This window comes from Mycteria americana, chromosome 4 (assembly GCF_035582795.1).
Source record: "Mycteria americana isolate JAX WOST 10 ecotype Jacksonville Zoo and Gardens chromosome 4, USCA_MyAme_1.0, whole genome shotgun sequence".
Classification (NCBI taxonomy): Eukaryota; Metazoa; Chordata; class Aves; order Ciconiiformes; family Ciconiidae; genus Mycteria; species Mycteria americana.
Window position 1 is genome coordinate 1,388,579 of NC_134368.1, and position 17,204 is coordinate 1,405,782.

The window sequence follows — 17,204 nt, forward strand, 5'->3', positions numbered from 1 at the left end:
TTCTCAGTTGGAGTTGCCTGGGACATGATGGGAATGTCATTGCTGTTTCTAAAAGACTTGCAGCTCCTTCGGCCTGTTCCCATTCTTCCCTGCACAGCCCATTGGCCTTTGAATGACTGTGAATTGCTTTCTCCTTCCTAGACCGGTAGCTCTAATTCATCCTTTGCCTCTTGTCTAACATCCCTTGCAGATCCTTATGCCATTGTCTCCTTCCTCCACCAAAGCCAGAAGACAGTGGTGATCAAGAACACCTTGAACCCCACCTGGGACCAGACACTCATCTTCTATGAGATAGAGATCTTTGGGGACCCCCAGAACATATCTGACTGCCCTCCCAACATCGTGGTGGAAATATATGACCACGACACTTACGTAAGTGTGTCGGCATGAGCTGGACCTTCATGGTGTGAGTGTGCTTGGGTAGATGGGACAAACACATGGCATCGCTCCTGCCCTCTGGAGTGCAATGCTGTAGCACCTTCTGGGTGGCTCAGACATTGAGCAGGACACTCAGAAGACAAAAATTCAGCAAACAGCTCTGCTAGTGACGTCCTTGGTGGCCCTGCTCTAGCCACCAAAGCTGCATCTACATTGTGTTTTGTAGAGTGGCCAAATTAACCGTATTTCCTTGTGGAAAAAGCTTGGGACAGGTTTTAAAGCAGTTGTGCAGTAGGGGATGATACACTGTTGTTTGCTCAGCTGCCCAAAGGTATCCAAAGGGCCTTGTAGTGATGGCATTTAGGGGGCTGGTGAGATCACCTCCAGTCCTTCCTAGAAACACTGGGCTGTAGCCTGTCACAAGAACAGAAGGGATTTCAGGCGGTGCGTAAGAGCAGCGCATAAGTGAAAAACATGTAGAATACGTCTCAGGAATGTCTCAGGAACCTCTCGGAAACACTTCTGCCCTCCCTCCTCCAAAGGACACCATCAGGAAGCAGCAAAGGCAACTGAAGGTCCCGTTGCTGACCAGTGAATGGGCTTTTTAAGAGTTACCGATACTTAATGTTATACTCAGAGTTCCTGCTCTGGAAATCGTGTGGTACTGTAGGAATTTCACCTCCTGTTTAAGCCGAAATGCATAAGAAAGAGTGCGTTTCTAGCCCTAGTAGTTACAGGGAGGAGATTGAAAACTTTAGTCTATATGGGCATCAAAGCTATCTTTTTTTCTGAACTGGTCCCATAATGGTTCAGACATTGAGCCTGATTTTTGATTGATAGGGTCTTGGCTGAGATGTGGGTGCGTGGTGATGGACTCCACTGGGAAGCGGGGTGGGAAGAAAGCTCCCCATGCCTGTGATTGCCTTTCAGGGTGCGGATGAGTTCATGGGGCGCTGCATTTGCAAGCCCAGCCTGGTGCGCTCGCCACGGCTCTCCTGGCACCCGGTCATCAAGGCGAACAGAAACGTCGGGGAGCTGCTGGCTGCCTTTGAGCTGATTCAGAGGGAGAAGGTGAGCTCCCCATCTTGGACCTGATCCTGTCTCTAATTGCAATGCTGACTTCTTCTCTTGGAGCCTCGCAGCACCTGCCAGGATCCAACCTTTGCTCAGCACTGAGCTATGCCCGCCTGGGCTCAGCAGCTCTGCGGCTGCCTGTCCTCAGTTTCACCAGGACGGCTGCACTGAGCAGACCTGGCTGCGATGCTCAGCGCTGGCTGCACCGCAGCCGTGTGATGGGAGGCATTTAGAAAGCCCTATGGGAAGAGGCTCGGTGCTGGACCGCAGCCTGGGCTGCTGGCTACCGGTTCGGGAAGCACCGCTCACGCCCTGCCAGCCTAGCCGGCTGCGGTGCTGAGCTCAGAACCTTGGCACCTCTGCATCGTGGGAAGAGTCTGGTGCATTTGGCCCCAGATCGCTGCCCTTTGCTCAGAGTTAATTTCCGGAGGGGTTTATGAGAGCTGAAGCGGGCGGTTACTCCTGCAGCAAGCGCTCAGTGCTGGCCGTTCATGTAACAAGCCACGGGGGAAGGAGGCTGCGCTTCGGAGCCAACCCGGGCAGGAGGGACTCCTCATCATGCCCCAGTGTGCTGGCGTGTGCTTTCCCACCCTCCCTGTCCCCCTGCGTACACCACCCCCTCGCCTCTCTCGTCTCTGGCTTTTCCACTGGCCGCGGCGCCTGGCTGCAGCCCAGATGTGCCTCTATGCCAGGGACAGTGGATGGACTGGAAGGCTAAATCTCCCTGTCCTGTTCCTCCCTCCCGGCCCCAAGGTGCTAACTGGGAACGAGGGTCCGATGTAGGTCCCAGCTCTGCTCCGGGAGGGATGCTGCGCTCCGCGCACGATGCTGCTGCAGCTGCGGGGCTGGGTGCGCTGGGTACAAGCCTTTTCTGCAGCAGTGAGGGGCTGCTGGGTGGAGGTCAGGGGATGTCTCTGCTGTCGGGATGGGGCACTGAATCATCTGCATGCAGCCTCTTCTTCCTCCTCACCCCCCTCACAAGTTACTGAACTGGGCGGGGAAGACTTTGGAAAGGGAGGTCCTCTCTAAGGACCTTGTTTGATCCTAGCAGAAAGCAGCTGGGTGGATTTGAGGCTCTGCTCAAATGTGCCTCCTTGGGGGACGGAGAGCCCTGCCCTCGTGCCCAGGCTTTTTGGAGCCCAGCACTGGGCATGGAGGGGGGGAAGCATGTGGCCATGGGAGGACTGATGTTTCTCTGTCAGATAAAGCTGAGTTAGCACCAGGAGTGCAAATGGAAAGTATGTGTTTTTTCTCCACAGCCGGCTGTCCATCACATCCCTGGCTTTGAGGTAATGCCATTACCCTGTTTGCAGCTCCCACGTCCTGTGCCCCTCAGACTGTCCCCTCCCGTGCCCCTACAGAGCTGCTGGGTCCCAGCACCATCACCCGCTCCTGCAGAGGTTTACAGTCGACTCTGCAACCCTGCTTCTGCAGGCAATTGGTCCTTCCGATCTTAAGATAAAGGAATCCCCATGTAGAGATGCCAATTTCCTTCCGCTGATGGTAAAGAAAGCTGGAGTGAGTGGGGCAGCTCGCTTTTGATCCCTAAGACAGGGCAAATGTACCCCATTCCTGATATAATTCCTCAGGTCTCAAACACACCGTTACCTTCCTGCCCTGCGATAATTTCAGCATTCCCATCACGAAGGGCTGTGCTTCCCAGCTGCTCCGGTGCGTTCCTACCCTGCAGCCCGGCTGAGCCAAAGGCATTAATTGCTGCTGGATTTTAAATGGTTTTAAGTCACCTGCACTGATTTCTTCTCAAACCTGGGGATGGTGGTGTGCAGGAACATGGAAAGCAGCCTTTTTCTATTCAGTTGTCAGCTACAATTATAAGCCCTGGGATGGGCTTATGGATGAGAATTGCTCTAACTCTGTACTCTCCTCCTCTTCTCCAGAGTGAGCTGTCCTCCAGTCTGGATGAGGTGAGTCTGTAAGATTTAGTTGTCTCTCCATCTTGGACATGGTTAAAATTGTGCCTCCACGGGGCAGTTGCTTCTTTTCAGATGAGTCAAGGCAATAGCATCAGGATTTTAGTAACCTGAGCGATCACCGGCAGGACAGGGTAGATGGGCTCCATGCTTAACCCAGAAGTATTCCCGATGGCAGGGCATGTCGGGTAATATTTAACCTTTGTGGGATGTGTGTGCATGAGGTCTACTGGCGTTCAACCCCTCCAAACAAAGCATGCAAAAGCTGAAATGCTGGGCTGACCTTTGGCTGGACCTCAACCGAAATCCCAGTTGAAACATTTGCAACTTTTCATGGGGAATTTGCCATGATTTGGGGCATGTGGTGAACTGTTCCGGTTGCTCTGAAGGAAATACTCTCATCAGGATCCCAAGCTGCTGCTTGGGCGACCTGTCAAAGTTGCTACCCAGACCTTGTATATCCTACAGAGCAGATCACAGGCTGAATAAGGGCATGTCTGTTTGAGTGTTGTGGTGGCCCTAGGAGACAGTTAACCCCAAAGCCTGGGAGATGAGCTAGGAGGGACCTGCGGCATGCAAAAAGCGTGGCCACATTTCCATGAAAGGTTGGATGGAATAAACACATTTTTGCAAGGTGGGTTTCTTCCACCCAAGTAGCCTTTCCTGGCGGTGTGGGGCTCATCTTTGTGCTCTGTGTGGGCCGAGATGGATGAGCTCGTGTAAACATAACCATCTCTCTGCTCTTTCTCCTCCATTTCTTGCCACTGCCATTTCTGGATGGGGCACTCCACAGCTCTGCACCCCTGCCTTGTTCTACGAGGGGCTCCTCCAATGGGTACCTGTTATGCTCAAACACTTGACTCTCCTCTGTTCCCCTGCCTTTGCCCAGAAACCAAGCAAAGTCCCGACAGAGACTCTCAGAGAGACCAGCTCCTTCAGACATGGCCTGGCCTGACCCACCTGCCCCGCAGGAACCCCATCCAGACCAACCCACTGAGGCTGCATCCAAAAGAGTGATGCCAACCTGAGGTGTCCAGTGCCCTTATCAGTAGATAACAAGCCTTATGGAGAATCAGGCTCATACATGCATCATTCAGGCTCCTGATGTATCTGAACAACCAGGCTGGCAGCAGGCTTCCTTCCAAATGGGAAGTAGCCATTGGGAGTAGCCAAATGGGAGTAGCCTTTTGGGGCTAGATCCCCTCCAAGCACTGGGATTTAAGCCCCCCTTGAAACAACGTGGCCCAGCTGCGCACTCAAACTGGGAGACGTTTCCAGCCACTGTTTTAACTGGTCTGATCTGTGTTGACTTACGCTCATCTCTCTTCCAACCCTGTATCAAAGTCAAGGTTGGACCAGATGATCTCCAGAGCTCTCTTCCACCCTGATTCCCTCTGACTTGTCTCATTCAAACCATCCCACCTGCCAGCAGACCCCACAGGTCTTTTCATGGATGTCTCCTCTATCCAGCTGGCTGTGTCTGGATTGAGAGCTGTGTCTGGGGATTGCTTGTTCCCCACTACCACCCTGAACCCTCCCTGCTCCTGCCTCATCCCCAGGACTCACCGCTCATTTCTGTCCCAACTAGTGACACATTTATTGCTTGTGCATTCAGCTGAGGCCCAGGAGAAGGACTGCAAAACAACCAGGAGAGCAGCGGGGACTGAGAAGGACTTAGAAATGGTTAGCGCTAGCTGAAGACTTTGCAGCGTTAGGAGCCAAGCATGCACTGTTGGCTTTCTGTGAAGGTTGAACCTGGGGAGGACGCAGGGCAGGCAGGAGCTTTTTCCCCAAGGCTTTCCCCTTTTCCCATGCAGATTTGCCAGAGGATAGAAGGGTTGAAATGATCTTTAGTCCGATGACTATGAGGAAATGCAACAGATTATGTTTGCATCAGTGAAGATTTAGGTGCCCTGTTAGGGAAAAAAGCTCCCTTTTTGGGAACAGACTGTGCAGACATCTCGCAGGGGCTGTGTGGAGTTTGAGCCTGCCTTGGGGTTTGGAGATGGGCTAGGTGACTTCTGCATCTCTATTATGCAACTTAGATACAACATTTAAAGCTAGAAATGAACATATGCCACTGAACAAGGAAAGACTGAGGCTTTTCTTGGTTCAGTCCATGCTTAGGCACCTTGATGTGCTCTAAGTGCTATGGATCACAAACAAAAGCTGAGGATGGCTCTTTGAGGGCCATTTGGTCTATCCCTTTACCCCAAGGCAGGATCAGCTCATGTTGGTGGTGCAGTGTCTCATTTAGGAGTCTGAAATTAAGGCTCTGGGTAAGTCGGTGGGTTACCAGAAGTGCTGAGCACCCGAGCGATGCCGGGGACGCTCTGCACCTCTCCCTTCTCCTTAGACACTCACCTCCCAGATAACCTTCCCTTTCCCTGCTAGCACTAACCGTTTCTGCGAGCATGTGGACCATGAGAGGGGGGACTGCCTGCCCCAGATTTACTGTCTGCCCTGTGTGGGAACCCAGACATCCATCCCAAAATGGAGTTACCAAAAGTCTTCAGCTAACAAGCAGCTTGATTCAGCAGCCACCAGCAACTGCCAATGAAAATTAAAGCTTAGCGTATAGTATATCTAACATGCCACCGTGAAAAATCCCTTTGTAGAGCATTTATATACATACATATATAAACCTGAACCAATCCTATAATTGAAATACATATACACACTTAATTTAATGCAATAATACTCCATCCTGAAAAGAATGCCGGTCTCCTAAATTGATTCCAACTGCCCTTGGTTGAGGGTTGCATTTTTAGAGGTTTTGCTTTCATTCCTGCCTTTTTGGTGACTCTGAACTCAAAGATGCAGGTCAAGAAGAACCAAACGCTGGGAGGGCTCAGAGCCCGTCCTCTGCGAGCAGCCGGGGAAGTCTGGCTCCCTGCTTTCCTCCTCTCTGAAGGCAAACTTTGAATCCCTCACCTGCCATCCAGGTTTGGTCTCACCCTGAAGGAAATCTCCTTCTGCATACATGGTGCATAGAGTGATTTACCTGAGCCCTGTCCTGTGGCCGGTGGCTTGGCAGCTGCCAGATAAGGTTTATAGCTGAGCTGTTGTATGCCACGAATGAACAATGACCCTTTCCTGCATCCGGAGGCGATGCCGACCCTCCGTCCCATGGTGCTGCCCCCACTAAACTGTCTGCTGCTCTTCGGGAGCTGGTCACAGCATCTCACTCTGTCCATCTCAGGAAGCTTTTTTATTAATTAATGCTGCTGCTTCATCCCTTCTCCTCATCCCTCTGCATAACTGTCTCGCTGTGGTCCTGGCATGGGATAGATGCGGTTTCATCCCTTCCTCCCCCAACGGAGGCTGAACCTTGGTGGAGGGCAGATCCCTCTTAGTTCCCTGGGAAAGGCTCAGGGATTGCTCTCAGCAGTAGATGTTTGATCTTTTCCAGGGTCAGATTAAAGGGAGAGAAACAGTTTGCAAGTGCATTCAGCCTCCCAGCCCTCCTCTCCCCCCGTCTATATGTCCTGGACTTCTGGGGGGAGATGAGTTTTGGAGAGAGAAGGAGACTCTGTGGGGACACAGCGTGGGGAGGGGGAGGCGATGGGGTTGGTGTCCCCTCATGACATGACCTGATGTGCCCTTGGCATCTCTGCTCCACACAGTCCGCGGACTCTGACCTGCCGTACCCCCCGCCCCAGCGGGAGCCCAACATTTACATGGTCCCCCAAGGAATCAAACCGGTCCTGCAGCGCACGGCCATCGAGGTGAGTGATGGGGAGTGCACGAGGCAGCTCGCCCCCTCTCAGGGTATCACCCCAAACATGTGTCCGTAACGGGGGGATGAGACTCAGAAATGGGATCCAAGCCTGACTCTGTGGACACAGAGTCCCACCGGTGCTGGGAGCTGGTTCTGTCTAGTGTTTATCAACCAAAAAGTCTCTTTAAACCATTATAACAGAGCAAGCCTGGCTCTAGGGTTGCCCTGCCTGGAAAACCCACCGTTCCCTCCACTCCTCCTGGAAGCAGTTGCCTCAATGGACCAATAGGTTTCCATTTTATCTTCTGTTCCTATCACACAACTGTCACTAGTCCCCGTTTCCCACCAGGGCTTCCCTCAGCATAGCCAGGTTGTCTTGCTGGGAAAATGAGTCTCACCAAGCGGTCAAGTCCTAGGGCAGAGCACAGCCCCGGGCCACGCTTGCTTTTTAGAAGGACAGTCTGCCTTACCCCAGCATGATATTTGCCCAAAACAGAGATGCTCCATTAATAGATAAGCGGTTGTGGACCTGGTGTATTGGTGAATACAGAGAAACGCTTGCTGTGTGACCTGGCTTCTCCCAGCACCAGCTGGCTGACATGGTTGATTCATCTCTCCTTCATGGGCCAACCTCCATTGCTGAGAAGCTCAGTGAGAGACCTGGAGGCAGACCTTTGGCTCAGACTTTGCTGTTTGTTCCTCCCACCCTTCAGATCCTGGCCTGGGGACTGAGGAACCTCAAGAGCTACCAGCTGGCCAGCGTCACCTCACCCAGCCTGCTGGTGGAGTGCGGAGGCCAGTTCGTGCAGTCCTGCGTCATCAAGAACGTCAAGAAGAACCCCAACTTTGACGTCTGCGTGCTCTTCATGGAAGTGGTGAGGACCTGGTCCCCACCCTGCAGTGATGGGGTCATAGAAGAGCTGGTTGGGAAGGACCTCCAGAGGTCCCATAAAAAATGCATCCTATGGTGAAGCTAATTCTGTCCTGCTCAGCCTTGCTTCCCTTTGGGGAGGTGCAGAGCAGCTGCCGTCCCTGCCCTGCGTATTTACGCGTTCCCTCCCCTCTGCCCGCAGCGTTTACCCAAGGAGAGCCTGTACAGCCCCCCCATCATCGTCAAAATCATCGACAACAGGCCGTTCGGCCGAAGGCCCGTGGTGGGGCAGTGCACCATCCGCTCATTGGAGGACTTCTACTGTGATCCCTACCGAGAGGAGACGGACGGTCCCCAGGAGCACTCCGGTATGCGCTACCATGAGGTCCATGCTGGCTGCACACCCGTGCCCTTCTCCAGGAGGAGCTGTGGGTCACTGTATACGTTGCTTTTACCTCAGCCCAGCTGTAGGTCTGATACGAAAAGCCCAGGAGGTGCCGAGGAGGAGTTTAGCTCTAGGGTTGGTTGGTGAGCTGGGCTGTCCCTTGGCCAAGCTGTCCGGCCTGCATGAACATGAGCTTTGGCTGGTGTGAAGGTTCTGGGGAAGGTTGAGATCACTCCTGGAGCTTGATCCCAAGGTGGCTCGGCTTTGGGGTTTCTAACAGCTGGATGTCCTGGTCATGCTCTTGCTTGCTTTGATTGCAGATGATGTGAGCCTCACGCCCAGGGATGACGTCCTGATTGACATCGATGACAAAGAGCCTCTTATTCCTGTCCAGGTATGGAAAAAATCGCAGCGGTGGGAAGACACTGGTTTCTTACTTTGCGCGATACGGGGGAACTTGTGCAGGTACAGGGCTGCGGTGGAGAACGATGCAGATTTCTGATGTGAGGTCATGTCTGGTTGTAACCTTCCTTTTGCAGCTTACACCTCTGTTTTCACCTCCTCTCCTCCTCCACCATGCCATAACAACCAACCACAAACTCATCCTTCTCCCCTACGTTTAATATGAGGTGTCAGATTTGCTTTTCTGGGGGAGAGACAACAGATTCTCGCCATGCCAGGCTCTTCCCTCCAGCGCCTCTTCCTCAAATGTATGGTTTGGTCTGAGGCTGAAAAAGGTTTGCAGTCGTCCCCTTAGGGCTCTGCTGTGCAGGATGCTCTCTTGGACATGACAGTCACCACCTCAAAGAGTTTACAGCCTTGAGGGGACTTACCCCAGCACTGGAGAGGGTGAACTGATGTTGGCAGATGGGACGGTTTGCCCAAGGCCACACTGGAAGCAAAGGTTCCCTGAGGCTGAGTCGTCCTTACCACAACCACATGGCCAGGTCTCCTTTCCCCAGTTTTGCTCTTTGCAGGATGCTTTGCTGCTTCCAAACCCACTTGCTGCTTTCAGCAACTCCAGTTGCTCTGCAGAGGGTCATGGTGGGGACTGTGACTGCAGAATATCCCGTGGTGGTGGGAACTGGATGTGCTTTAGCAGAGTTGGTGAAGGAAGAATGTGCTGGTGTTGTCGCAGAAAGAAAGCTTCTACGTGCCATGAGTTTGAGGGGTCTCAGCTGTCCCTTGTAGGTGGACCAGGCTGGGCAATCCACCAGGGTTGCCGTTCCTCCTTCCTGAAGCAGAGCTGGAAGGTGTCTGGCCGCACTGGTGACACTGGCCCTGCTGGTGCTTTGCATTTCTATGGCCCTTGGGTTTCTTTGCCAGCAGATATGTCCTCTTTGGAGCGGGAACCTGTCAGTGCTGAGGTGTGTGCGTACGATGCACAAATCTGTAGGTGGCCCTGATTGCTCAGGAGCAGCTGAAAGTGTTGTCAGAGGCATCTGGTGGAGCTTTTCATGGTCTCCTGTTCCCTTTGGTGTATTTAACGTGCACTGGCATTTCCTCCCTCCCTGTTTTAAAGGCTGTGGGTGCTGCACGGTACCTCGGGCTAGAAAAGCCTGAGCTTTCTGTAAGAGATCTGCCTTTCAGGTATGCCTCTTGCCTTGCCTTTCACTGCCCATAGAAGCAAGATGTATTATTTGGGTGTCAATGCTTCTGCTCTTTATTCATCTCCTTGGTGGCACCTCGGTGTTTCTATTCATGAGGACTTTACGATCCACTGATCTGTGCCATCAGATATCTGCGGTCGTGCCCCAAGGTGGGCTCAGGCTGGGGTCCCAGCATCAGGCTGTCGCTGGAGATTCAGAGCTGGAGCTGGAGCTGCACCGCTCTCCTTGCTGCATCCCTCGTGCTAGGTTGTCTGCATTGGCTTTGTGCCATGCAAGTCCTCCCTGCGGCTGAGCAGGCGTTGCTTAAGCAGGAGTGTGCGTTGCACGCTGCAACCTCTGCCCAGTTCAAGGCTTTCAGGCTTTGGGCAAAGGAAAAATCAAGATTTTGGCTAGTGCTCGGCAAAAGCTGTGGTGTGGGACTCCAGCCTGTTGCGGTCTTGACTTGCAGCTGGCCCTGCTCATGCCTACCTATCCCAAGCACTGATGAGATCCAGGCTGGTGCTCTCAGGCGAGGTCACCCCGCAGTCTTTGCAAGCGAAGCATGTCAAACGAGCTGGCTTTTCGGGTTCCCCACCAGCCAAGAGGTGGGAAGTTCATATGCTCAGCTCCCTGGGATGCTGGCATCTTGTGCCGAGATGCTTCGGTATCTATTAGGAACTGGACAGTGGAGTTTGAAAACATTGGCCCATGTGAATAAGTGTCGTTGAAAGGAAAAAGCAACCCCAGACAGAAAATACTACTGACAACCTAATTGGCTTTCTGTTTGCTTGCCATTTGTGGATTTGTCTTAATAATTTACAGTTGTGCTTCATCTTGTATCAGTAAAGTAACTGGAGCATGTCTGCAAAAAACACACCAAAACGAGTCTTGGAATGGGAACCTTCACTTCTGCAAATAGAAAAAAACCCTTTTTCTAGCCTGGGGCAGAAAACACTTGGGAGAGAAGTGAGGTCAGGGAATAACGTGGGTAGGAGGGTTGGGGTGCAGGTCCTGACTTTGCCTCTTATTAGCTGCGTGATGCTGGACAAGCGATGTCCCTTTGCTGCACCAAGGAAGCCAGTGGCACCCAGGGCCTTCCCCAAGGCGGGGAGACCCTCTGCAGAGACAGCTGTGGGTGGGATGGATCCCCAGGAAAGGGTCAAAGCACCCAAGGATGGGTTTGCTGCTCCCACGGTGGCAGGCACAGACCCAATTCAAGGGCTGGGAGCGCGCGTGAAGGACGGGAAGGTGCTGCCTGGTGGCAGAGGCCAGGTGGAGTTTGCTTTGTCCACGGGCTAAGACCCCCAACAGAGGGTTTTTCTGGCCCCCTCCTGACCCACAGCCACCGATGGGGCAGCGATGGGTGGACTGGTTTTGCATCTGCAACTCCAGCAAGCTGCAAAGACATAATTTCTTATTGTTTAATAGAAAAATATACCCAACTTTCAGTTTGGTTTGACTAAATTTTTTTTTTGGCATATTCTGACATCTACAGTTTAAACTCTCCCCCTTCCTTTTTTTTTTTGGGTCAATTTTCAGTAAAAATGGTGTTGTGTAGCAAAATAACAACCTGCAGCACGTCCGACGTGCAATACTCTTGTCAAGAGCGTCGGAAGGACCGCCTCCACGCCGGCCCTCTGCTGCCTTTTTCTGACAGCAAAACCATTTGTTAAATGCAACCGATTTTACACAACATTTCCTTTCCTCTGACCTTCATCTGCCAGTGCCATTTCCCACCCCTGATTTTCCTGTGCCTTTGCCGGGGTCACTCCAGACCTGCTCCTTCTCCTGGGACTTTGGTGGAGGTAACAAGAGGGAAATGCAATTCCCTCTGGGAAACCAGGGTTTTGACCCAAATTTGCTTTCTCACAGGGAGCCAGCACGGCTGGGGCTTGGGCTGGCTGCCGCAACGCAGGACGAGGCGGGTGCTTTCAGCCCAGTCGCTAATTACCCTTTTACTCTGCTTAATGGAAATTTCCCTGCTTTGTTTTGCCAGCGGTTTATTAACCCGGTGGCTGCTTTTTTGAGGGACGTGAAGGGAGGAAAATTTCCTCCCATAAATATCCTTTACGAGAGCCGGAGGCGAAGGCTCTGCTGGGTGCAGAGAGGGCCGTGCCCACTGTTGCTTGAAATGCTCTGATCAGATTGCCATGGCTTTTTAATGAAAAGGCATCTTTTTAACAGATTTTTCTTTTCTTTGGGCACTTTCTAGTGGCGAAAAATCAAGAATGTTTTTCGTGTTAATTTTGCAGCACTTCATTCACTTTCAGTGCTTCCCCCTGAGACCCATTCACCGTTTCCCTGTTTTCCCCAGGTTTTGTTGCACCTGGAGGTGAGGGCAAGGCAAGAAAGAGAAACCCAGGGCTCACACTCTTCTTACGTTTGTGCTCCAAAAATGGCAGAACTTCAAATTTCTTTTGGCTTCCACCTTTTTTATTGCAGTTAGTTTGGAAAAGAAAATGAAAAATTGTCCTTCAAAGCTTTTTTTTTCCACCTTTTGACCAGTGTTAACCATGAACATGCTTGTTGGTGGCATGGGATGTGCAAGCCAGAGATGATAGGTGCTGTGTAGACATGCGTGCACTGAACCAAACCAAGATGTAGATGACTGATTGACTTTTATCAGGCCACCACGTTTGGGGTACAACTAGCAGCAGGGACCAGGCATGGCCCTGGAAGTGCAAATCTATCCCTGCGGCTGCCGGTGAGAGTTTTCCTATTGATTCCTCATGCTGGATCATCCCGTTTACACCTGCATTTGAGGAACCAATGGTGCAAACCTCCATCACTGCTGAGGTGGTGCTTTGGCCCCGTCCATCGCCAGGGGACCTCTTGGAGATGCTGATCCAGAGGCAAAGGCAGCTGGGCAGGGTATTTTGGGGTGTTTTTGGGTAGTTTGGGAGGCAGAGCAGTATCGTGGTATGGAGGGACCTCTTGCACATGCAGCTCTGCACCACGCTGGGTGTCGATCGTGTCCACAAAGCGGTCAAAGGTGGCAGAAGGTGACAGGAGAGGTGGGAGGAGAGGGGCAGCCCGCTTCTCCTCTGAGCCTGTCCTGAAACCTGTTCTTCATTAGGCTAATTTGGAGCGAGGCTGGAGGCTCTGTTATTGTGTGTACGCAGTGCCCTGGCAGGGTGGAGCTGTTTAAATTGCAAACAAGAATTAATCCCCTCCTCAGATGTGGCGGTGCATCGTGGGGAAACCATCGCTCCGTGAGCCGCACCCCGTCACCGCAGGCGCCACAGGATCTGGCCCCGCTCCCCCCATCTCCTCCCACCCCGGCACAAGCGGCTCCAAGCAGGAGCGGAGTGAGGGAGAGCTGCACCAAAGGCCAAAAGGACCCGTTTCAGATGCCTGTACTCACTCAGGGCTGGGCTGGTGGGTTCCCCGTGAGCAGGTTGTGATGGGAGGAAGGAAAGGAGCAGTTGCTGACCCTCCTCCAACTCCCATCCTTTCCAAAGCTGTGCTCTGGATGCTCTTGTCCAAACACACTTTGTGCTCTTTACCAGTTTTTAAAGTCAGTGCAATATCTGAGTGCTCCTGCAGAAGCTGTAGGCACTTCTGATGGCATGCCAGATCCAGGTCTGTCTATCTGTCTTTTGAATTGCACCCTGCCACTCATCCTTCTTTGGAAATTTGTGTGCTTTTTATCCAAATCCATGGAAAAATGCTCTTTTCCTGGCTCTGAAGTTCTTCCCTGAGACTTTGGGGTGCTCCTTGTCCCGATGGAGACCCATACGCCGTGGAGGGGTACATGCATCAATGTTTCATCCTCGGTACAGCTGGCTCTCCATCCACTGCTTGCTTTGAAAATTAGAACTGCTGTCATGCCCACAGCAGGTTGGGATCCATCACAGGGACCTGGTGTGCCCCCAGCAGCAGGGACGTGACTCTGCTAGAGCTCTGCGACCCGGAGGTGGCCCTTGGTGGCCCTGGTGGCCAGACTCTCATCTGGCAGGAGGAAATGAAATTTCCTACTGACCTGGAGGCAAAAGAGGCATTTTTGGCAGGTGACAACCAGAAAATGGGGCTCCTGTTAGGAAACAGAGGGTTGTTGGCAGCCGGATCCTCAGTGTTTCTCTGCCACTGTTTGCTTCTTGGTGAAGGTGAGGACCTGTCACCACCCTGGAGATGTTGCAGAGCAAGGAGAGGAGTTACTGTGTTTGGGGCTGCAGACAGGGGAAGATGCATCTTCCTGCAGCGTCAGTCCCTTTCTTTATGCTGCCAGAGCCATGGGCACGGAGCATCCTGCTCTGAGTCCTGGTGGGGAGGAAGCTGTTGTCCTGGTCGGTGTTGGGGTGGAGGAGTTGCTGAGAGCTGATCCTCTGCAAGATCCCCAAGGCTTGCCCCAGGGGCTGCCTGTTCAAAAGCCCGTCCTGAGCGTTGCCTGCAGGTGATCCCGGGTATCTTTTCCTTCTTGATACTTGGTCCCCCAGGCAGCTTTTGGCCGGGAAGTGCAGAAATAGATCTGTCTGTAAGAAAACCCAGCCCACCTCCCCATTGCTGTGTGCAGACCTCGTCATTAGGGGACTCAGGCTTGGTCCAACAATTAGCAAAACATCCAGGAAGGCATTTATGGGCAGTGGGTACAGGGGACAGAGGTGAGCGACCTTCTGGCCTCTGACGATGTCTGTGAGGAAGAGGAGGGCTGTGGCAATAAGCGAGGGAGGGGTGGGTAAAGGGAGGCACCCCTGGCCTCACCGAAATGAGGTCCCTCAGCCTTAGGTTGCGAAGTGAAGTGAGGTGAGCTCTTGCTCATGTTTGACTTTCCTTTAACCAAAATAAATGACACCACGTAATGCATTATGTAATTTTTATTTTTCAAATGTCCAGCAAAGGTCAGAAAAATATTTCCCTAGCAATGTCCCCAGACCTGAAGGCAGGGCCTTCTTCCCCAAAAATAGTTGCGGGCAACAGGAGTAATGAGCTGGGTTTCCTGAGGTGCTCCCGAGGCTGGTACGGGTGGAGCGGCTCAGCTTTTCCCTCCGGGGAAACACTGAGGTCAACGGGGCTCTGCGGGGCTGCGGCTCTCCCAGACCTTGCAGGGACTTCGTGATGTTAGGAAACCTGCTCAAACTGGCCTTTTGGGGACAAGAGGATGGGGACACACACACTTTTATACAGGTTTTACGCAGCATTTGCTACTCGGGAGCTGCTCCCCAGCAGTGGTGGAGCGGCACGGGGGCTGCAGAGGTCCCTGCAGCTGCCCAGGGCTGTGTTGGAGGAAGGAGTGAGACAGAGGTTTGCAGCTGGAGGGACCCCAGCTCTAATACAAAGCAATAAATACTTTGTTCCCTGGGGCAGTTTGAAGCCTATCGAAAGCATCTGGAAACTCGGATCAAACTCGGGGAACAGTTTAAAAGGGAGGTGAAAGGATGAGAGGGGGAGAGGGACATGGCAAAGCCAGAACACTCTGCTGCAGTGGTTTCAAAGTGGAAGACTTCGACATTTCTTTACTGAAACAAACATTTTGCAAACAAAACGCCCTGCAATGAATTGAATTATTTCAATTCTGTTTGACCCCAGATTAATTCTTCTTTGTTTGTTTGTTTGTCTTTCACTATTGCCCTTTTTTTGGGGAGTGGAGGAGGAGGGAGCTTGTTCCTGGAAAGCCAAACCAAAATTCCACCATCTCCCTCCCTAACCTCGGAATTTTGGCCCTGGATGCTGTTCCTCCCATGCCCACCCTCTCGTGGTGTTGGACATGAGTTGGGGTGACTTTTGCTTAGGTGGTCTGATACCCCACAGCCATCGGGGTCCCTCCACCCCGTTCTGCTCCCCTCCGGGGCCAGGTTTGGAGGGTGAAGGAGGAGTCCCAGTCTGCAGAGGCCATCCTACCCCTTCTCCCTGGGAAAGGCAATGGATCCCAGGCCAGGAGCCCATGCCTGGGGCCGCAGTCTCCATACCGCTCGCTCTTCCAGTGGTGACCCTGGAAGCAGGAGCCAGGATTGTTCCTGCCCGTGCATGTGTGCATGGGTGTGTTTCATTGTGTATCTCCAAAGCCTTTCTCCCTCCTTGCCAAGCCTGGCTTCGGTCCCTCCTCTGATGGATGACTGGAACAAAGGATCACTTTGTTGTCCTCATCTGAAATAGAGAAAACAAACAGACACAAAACCCCTCTGCTCTGAGGTTGCTGAGTGTGTTGTCCATCTCATCCAAGTGGGGTGAGAAGTTCAGCCCAAGGTCTGTTTAAAACAAGTCTGTGTGCACATGAACTGCAAACATCATGGTTACCAAATGCAAAGAAAAGAAGCTCCTAAAACTCATAGAAAAGCAATTTTTCTGTAGCAAGGTCTCCTGGGCTAAGCCTTTCTGGTTTGCTTCTCACGGAACAGGGTTTTACAAGGGCTGAGCGTGCACAGGTGGCTGTGGGATTTCTTGGGCGAGCCAGGTGTGGATCTGCCTGTGTTCCTGCCTGCTCTGCACCCGCAGCCTCCCCTTGTTGTCCGTGCTCTTTCCTGGGTCCTCATCCCCATGGGAAGCAGAGCAGGAAGGACAACCATGAGGTCCCTCTGCAGCCCCAAGGGATGAGCAGATATTTGTTTCTTCTGATACAATAGTCACGGAGGAGCTGTCTCCCACTAGCCTCTGAGAGTTCCGTGTGGGTGTCCTAGTGGGAACTGAGCCTGGGGAAATCTTTCACCCATGAAGCAGCTGTAAATTCAGTGTTTTCAGCTTGACCCAAGGTCTGATGCAGGTCTGGTTTGATGGGGTCAAAAGCAGTGCGTTTGGGGACCAGTCCAAGCTGACAAGCAGGGGGACCACTGTCGGGCTCGGCCTGATGCTCAAACCCAGCTATTTTCTGGTGAGAACATGTCATTTCTCCCCCTTCTCCATCCTGAAGGAAACACACCTTGCAAGACAGAAGCAGAGCTCTGCTGCTTGCTGCCCAGGGCAGGGGTAGGTGATGGTGGCTCTTGGTTTGCCAAGGACAAGCTGTGCTTGTGCTCAGCATTTTGGTTGTACCAGACCTTGGTCCTCAGCTCTCCTAATCCCTTTCTGTTAAAAACACCCTGGGTCAGATCCCTCCTTGGCTCCTGCGATGAACTTGGCTCGCTGCGTTTGCAAGCCCTCGGTGTCTGCAGGAGGAGATGCTGTCCTGCGCTGAGAAATATTAACAGCTTTTCTGTAACATGGGTTTTCGCTGCAGTTGCCCTTTAATACCCCGTTTATTCTCTGCAACCATTCAAATCCAGTCCCATTTGATGAACATCAATGAAAACCCAAACCCTGCTCTCGTGCCAAGGATGCCTTG

At 52.5% G+C, this 17,204-nt stretch overlaps 1 protein-coding gene across 9 annotated transcripts in view; it reads left to right on the plus strand.

Annotated features, from left to right (window-relative positions):
- DYSF (dysferlin) overlaps positions 1–17,204 on the plus strand; it is a 107,450-nt gene that overhangs the window by 43,928 nt on the left and 46,318 nt on the right. For 8 of the 9 annotated variants that reach the window (XM_075499422.1, XM_075499426.1, XM_075499430.1 and 5 more), the window contains 9 exons: positions 191–372; positions 1,309–1,449; positions 2,712–2,741; positions 3,351–3,377; positions 4,177–4,218; positions 7,010–7,111; positions 7,818–7,979; positions 8,178–8,343; positions 8,681–8,754. In XM_075499422.1, the coding sequence (XP_075355537.1) occupies positions 191–372; positions 1,309–1,449; positions 2,712–2,741; positions 3,351–3,377; positions 4,177–4,218; positions 7,010–7,111; positions 7,818–7,979; positions 8,178–8,343; positions 8,681–8,754 (926 nt within the window). The remainder of the gene's footprint in view (positions 1–190; positions 373–1,308; positions 1,450–2,711; positions 2,742–3,350; positions 3,378–4,176; positions 4,219–7,009; positions 7,112–7,817; positions 7,980–8,177; positions 8,344–8,680; positions 8,755–17,204) is intronic. The other variant, XM_075499423.1, reaches the window with a different exon arrangement.